Source organism: Fulmarus glacialis, unplaced genomic scaffold, assembly GCF_000690835.1.
Source record: "Fulmarus glacialis isolate BGI_N327 unplaced genomic scaffold, ASM69083v1 scaffold6588, whole genome shotgun sequence".
NCBI lineage: Eukaryota > Metazoa > Chordata > Aves > Procellariiformes > Procellariidae > Fulmarus > Fulmarus glacialis.
In genome coordinates, this window is record NW_009228870.1 from 94086 (window position 1) to 100085 (window position 6000).

At 40.2% G+C, this 6000-nt stretch overlaps 1 protein-coding gene across 1 annotated transcript in view; it reads left to right on the forward strand.

Annotated features, from left to right (window-relative positions):
• Nucleotides 1–5562, forward strand: part of CACHD1 (cache domain containing 1) — a gene marked incomplete at its 3' end in the record, with an annotated part of 92157 nt that extends 86595 nt beyond the window's left edge. The window contains exons 16-17 of the mRNA XM_009583628.1: nt 1317–1427; nt 5440–5562. Coding sequence (XP_009581923.1) covers nt 1317–1427; nt 5440–5562 — 234 coding nt within the window. The remainder of the gene's footprint in view (nt 1–1316; nt 1428–5439) is intronic.
• Between the last annotated feature and the right edge of the window lie 438 nt (nt 5563–6000).

A 6000-nucleotide genomic window follows, 5' to 3' on the forward strand; every position in this document is an offset into this window, starting at 1 on the left:
CAGCGGGTTTCATCGCTAATTTAAAGTAGGAATTTGCTGGCTTGACAGTGCACTATTAATTATGCACTAGCACCTGATTTGGGAAAATATTTGTGTGCATTACAAATGAGAGCCTGAGACATGAGAGCGCTCTGGAGTGTGTTTTGATGTGTGTGCTTTGTTGAAAGGAGCCAGCCAGGTGCTGCCGCACAGCAACGCTGGGAAAGGCACGAGCCAGCGCCGGGTCCCAACCCTCCAGCTGTACGGGGAAGGCTCTGAATTGCTCCTGGCATTGGCTGTGCTGCAGGTCTCCTGACCCATGTTTTCCCTGAAAAAATCATTACCATAGCTACTGATTCACTTTTCTTCAGGTTTTCTTCCTTTTTGTTGTTGTTTATGTTTTTGCTGACAGAAAAGATACTGGAATTTTGCTCTCTTTTTTTGTAGTGAGATGAACAGGGTGCATTCATGTTGTAAATTAACTGAATGCACTTTTACAAGCCCTTGTCTCCATTTTAAAAGCTCTCAAATTATTTTCGTTATTGTTTTTGGGAGGGGTTTTTTTTTTGCTTTTACACTTCACTGATTTTTTTCAAACCATGGTTTTGAAAAAGCCTCCATATGCAGCACGCCATAGTGTCTTGTTTTTTATATAAAGCCAAATGGCAGTGTTTTGGAAAGAAAATGCAAGCAAAGCACTAGTAATAAAGTAGAATTCAGCCACTTGCACGGTGCAGTCCAGACTCATGGACTGAAAAGCAAAGTAATAGATTTTTCATACACAGAAGGGTTTCCAACAGTTGGAATGTTTTATAAACTTTCTTATGACAGTAGGAAGATACTTGACAAGATTGTGGCTCATTTTATGTTGACAGTAAGTTTTAAAAGAGATTGTAATTTGTAATCACTTTCTGACATCTTGCCAGATTTTCATGTGTGAATTCTGCCTATAGGACGTCCTTTCTTCTGCGTTTGTAACATAATAATTTTGCCAGTGTTTGCTTTGAGTTTGAGACTCCCCTGGCACTAAGTCATACGTTGTTCTGGAGAAAAATGTCTAAAATGACATTACACGTATTCTGTGCAGAAGTAAATTGAGCTTTTATAATGCAGTGTATGCACTGAGGAACCATTTATTGAGCAAGTCTGTTTTAGGTCTGGGTCCTAATCATACCTAGGTACTTGTTTAATATTAAGAAACATTAATTTGGTAGCACGTTGTTCGCAGTGTGCAGAATTCAATGTTGTCTGTGTTTCTGCAAAATCAAGGATGCTGTCTTAAAGTTTACAGTAACCCCTTTTCACTAATTATGAGTGTTTCTTTTGGCTGCCCTTAGGTACTTGCATGCAGTGGCTAATCCAGGACTAATTACCTTTACTGGTCCCTACTTAGATGTTGGAGGGGCAGGCTACGTCGTTACGATCAGTCACACGGTCCATTCTTCCAGGTAAATGGTGTTTTGAGGTTTGTGTCAAGCAAGAATACTCTCAATTATCAAGATGTGCTTTGGGTAGGAGAGAAATATGCTGAGCAACTCCTACATGTTCAAGAACTGAAAACCAAACCTGTTTCTAAGGTGCTTTTGATGAAATGTAATATAACCTTGTGTAGATTCAGTGGAAATAGTATATTTAAATACTATGAAAAATCCATGTTACATGAATAGGTTTATATTCTGTAGCTTTATTGATATATGAATAATAACAGCATATAGAAAAAAAGATTGACCGGTGAGAGTGTGCTCCTGGAGAACATGAGATGAGATGTCACGTATGCAAGACAGGGACCTAGGAGGAGGAGAGGGATCGCTTTCATCAGGCAGTTTGGGATATGTTCCCTCTCTGCTGGTAGTCAAATACTTTTTCATCAAGACAGCTACTCCCTAAATTTCCTGAAGTTACTTACACTTAAACTTCTGAAGTTTTATGTACCAGGGTGATGTTTGGAAGGAAATAAGAGGTGAAAGCAGATCTACCTAACTGCAAATTAAAACAAGACTGTTTTAATTAAAGCTCTGTCCGTACTCCAGAAGTCGGGGGAGCTCCTCGCCTGGGCTGTTTAATTTCGGCACTTCTGGACAGGGGCTTTCAGGAGTAAGAAGAACTTGAGGAGAAGCCTGTAAACCTTCAACTGCCCTTACAGGATTGCAGAAGACAAATCAGAGTGGAAACAGCGGCCTGTGCCTTTGGGATCAAAACCAAAATGAACATCACAGCCATATAGGCAGAAGCATTTTCTTTGCTAATTAGTCTTCTATGGTTTAAAAAAAGGAAAGGGGAAATTCAAATGTATCTTCATTCAAAGTTGATCAAGAGAATCTCAGCGTTTCCCTTCTTCTCAGTACAGTGTAGTATAACCACCAGGAGAAGTGGAGTCAGTCTCTCTATGAACATCTTGTCGGTACGGGAATGACTCTTCCCTCGAGGACCAGACTTTTTTTGTTTCAGCTCCTTCCTGGCCAGGCCCCCAGCCTAAGGCTCAGGTTCGGATTGAGATGTAGAATGTTTAAAGGAGGTCAGTTTATAGAATATGTACTAAACTTTTCTATCGTAAGCTCTCCCAAGTTTCAGAAATAGTAGTTACTCGTTTTGGTTTTTATACAGAGTCTCTTCCAAGACTTTCACTGAGCATGTGGCTTCTGCACACACTCCATCTAAGACCCCACCAGTACAAAGGTAACTTCTAACGTTGCGCTGGTAAATACAAAGCACAAAGCCAGCAGAGCCCGGGACACTGCTTTTCTACTCTTCTCAGAGACATCTCGGCTTTGTTTGGGATTTCTCACCACAGGACATCTGCCTGTCTTTTTTGGCAGGAGTATTATCAGGCCTAATGCCTTCGTGGTGCTTCTCACAGAGGAATTTACTTAAGGGAAAAAAACACTTTTGTAAGAGGAGAAATGCAATTAATCAAAATTCTGATTTTTATCTAGCAAGCGACGGTTCAGTTAGCTTTAAGAACTTAAAGCTCGCTATTAGAACATGATTAAAGAACGGTTAAACAAAGTTTGGCAGATGTGAGTGTGATTCCTGGGTAAATATGACCTCTAAAGCTTATACTCACATGCGGTTATAATCCCCAAAGAGGTCTTAATTAAAAAAAAAAACGGAGGGGTGGGGGAGGAATCAGTAGAGTTAATAGGAAACTCGCATTAGGAACTGCTGTGTGGGTTTAAATAACAACATTAGTTTATCTGGAACTGACGCTGATCTCTCATTCCCATTTTATGTATATCATTTCTTTTTGGAGGCTGAAAATAGAAGATTCATGCAAGAAGTTATTTAATACAGCTTGCATCAGCAAACCAGAAGGATTTAATGCTTAAAAATGAATATAAAATATTTACAGCATTCCTAATGGCTGTAACTTCGTAGCTTGGTGCCTTGTCACATACAGTTAAGTGTATCCGTGCTGCTTCACTGTCATCCTTTTCCCCATGCCTTCTCCATGAAATGGGTAATGTTAAAAATAAATTAAATGCAGGTTTTTAGAATCTATATAAATCTACAAATTAGATTTGACTACATCTTCACTGTACCTCTTTAAAAGCAAACAAACTTCAGTCCAGTAAACAGAGTTGGTTTTATATGGATAAGGGGTTGCCAGCAGCCTCTACTTTGTATAGTCCAGCTGTGCTGTTCAGTTATTTTCTTTTTCTACACATTTTTATTCCTATCTTCAGAGATAAAATTACTTAGAAAAGTAAATTTTAAAAAGTAGCAAGTCAAAGGTGTCTCCTTTGTCATCAGCGTAGGGCCCACATAGGTGCAAAATAGCATGTCCTGCAATTTGAGGATTAGCTGATCATTTTGCGTCCTTTGGGTAACTTGGTCTGGCCGAGCCGTCTCAGTGCTGCAGGAAGCAATCCTTGAGGATTTGGGTGTTAGAAGTGGAGGAGTGACAGAGATCCCTTCATCATTCGGTCCAGCCTCAGGCTACTGCAGATCACCGCATCATACAATCATTTTCATAACCTGCCATAATAAATATTAGTTATTTTCCTCTATTATTATATTAGAAGGCTTTTGTTGCAGAACCTCACTGCTCTGGTGCCCAGCTGCCCAGTGGGGATTTGCGCTTTAGTTCACGTGCGTTGATTCAGGAGGTCTTGCATATCTGGATGTTTCTCCTGAGGGGAAGGTGGGAATTTGCCAGGACAGGAAGTTTTGGGAAAATAACAACATAAATAGAATATAATTTCTATTTGGAGCTTTCAGCATCCAAATGGTCTTAGCCAAATGTCAAGACTGTGTTTCTTCCAGGAGACCTCTTGCAATTGCTTCGCTAATGGTGAGGAAAGTTAAAACGATACAACAGAGCAAAAGTAGCGCTTTTTTACCTTTATAGAGCTGTGAGAAAATACGCTTCCATACATCAGCCTGAGACTGTTTTGTCGGTCTTTGATGTATCAGTTGCTAAGGCAACTGTGTATATTCCCGAACTGGTGTGTAAAAATAGGAACACAAGCGCATTTTCAGTATGGGTGAAATATTGCAGTTCACAGCAGCTCTTGCTGCCGCTGCTGGTGAGCATCCACAGAGACTCCAGGTTCTGCCCTTTCCCTAAATGTTTATTTTGTGGTTGCCCTACATTGGAAGAAGATACTGAACCAGAACATTTGTGAAGTGATAGGGTTTTAAATGTCACTTGACTCTCCGTAGGCAGTGGGAGGCAGTGTCAGGTTAACGTGAATTACTCCTGTTTAATTCCAGCTAGCACGGATAACTGGCTTGTTAGTAGGATGTGATTTGAAGCATTTAACATGGTGCTGATTAACCAGCACCTAAATACCGCTTAGTTGCCTGGTGCAAGGTAACCTCATTCATGTCTGTACCTTGCCCAGCTTTTTTTTCTGGCTGAAATTCATAACCACTCCTACACTTCGGAATTTTAGGGATTTCGCAAAATGTCTACGGCAGCTTCATATTCAGGTCCTAACGCTGGGGGCTGAGCAAAGAGGAGCGGTGCAGAACATAAACCCCCCGAGGCGGTGGGGATTCAGGTGCTGGAAATGCAGGAGCTGCGTTCATTTGTGCGGGTGGGGAATTTTTAATCCTGATTTATATTGCTAAATATTAAATGTCTATAGGTGGTAGGGGTGTTTGTAAGAGTCGAGGGAGAACAGCCCGTGGGGAGAAGGGTCGGTTCCTGGGTGTGATCCACTCCTGGGCTGTCCCCTGTCTCCTCCATGTGCTGGTTGTATGAGGTGCAATTTATTGGAGAGACTTCAGGATTTACAGCAAATAACTAACACTGTTAAGACACTGTTCCTGCCTTTACAGCTGCTACAACTGTTCATTTAAACACAAGCAGGGTGAACTGAGCTTCAGTGTGGAGGTGTGGATTTGAGCTGGTCATTTATATGCCAGGAAGCCAGTCCCCCTTTTCAAGTAATTAAAATATTAATTATTAATACAGCCATGAAAGCCTTTTTCCTTTTTTTCCTCCCCTCTTTGCAGTGCACAGATGTCTTCAGGACATTCGGTGGCAGTAATGGGCATTGACTTCACCCTCCGATACTTCTACAAAGTTCTCATGGACCTGCTGCCAGTTTGTAACCAAGATGGAGGAAACAAAATAAGGTAAGCCGTTCCTTCCAGGCAATAAATATCTAAAGCCTTTTTGTTTTTTTCTTCCTCTAATCAGATGACCTAGAGGTACTTTCCAACTTAACTTATTCTAGGATTCTGTTACTTTCAATGTGTGTTCTCTGATTTCCATTAAAATTTGTGCTTGTTCTTCTCATAAAGATTATGTGGACTTTTTTGTTATAGAAGATCAAACTGTCATCAGCTAAGTAAACAGTCTGCAGGAATACAAAAACAGAAGATAATGGATTTTTTTTTTTCCCCGTTATATTTAGAGTTCACTGAAATCCTGGGCTAAAAACCATTCTTTATTAAATGAACACACTTCCCATTCTCTTCTATTTGTTTTCATTTTCACTATTTAGTTACTGTGAGCATGTAATAATGATGTATTATTTCTAGTTATTTTAACTACGATTATTAAAATATACT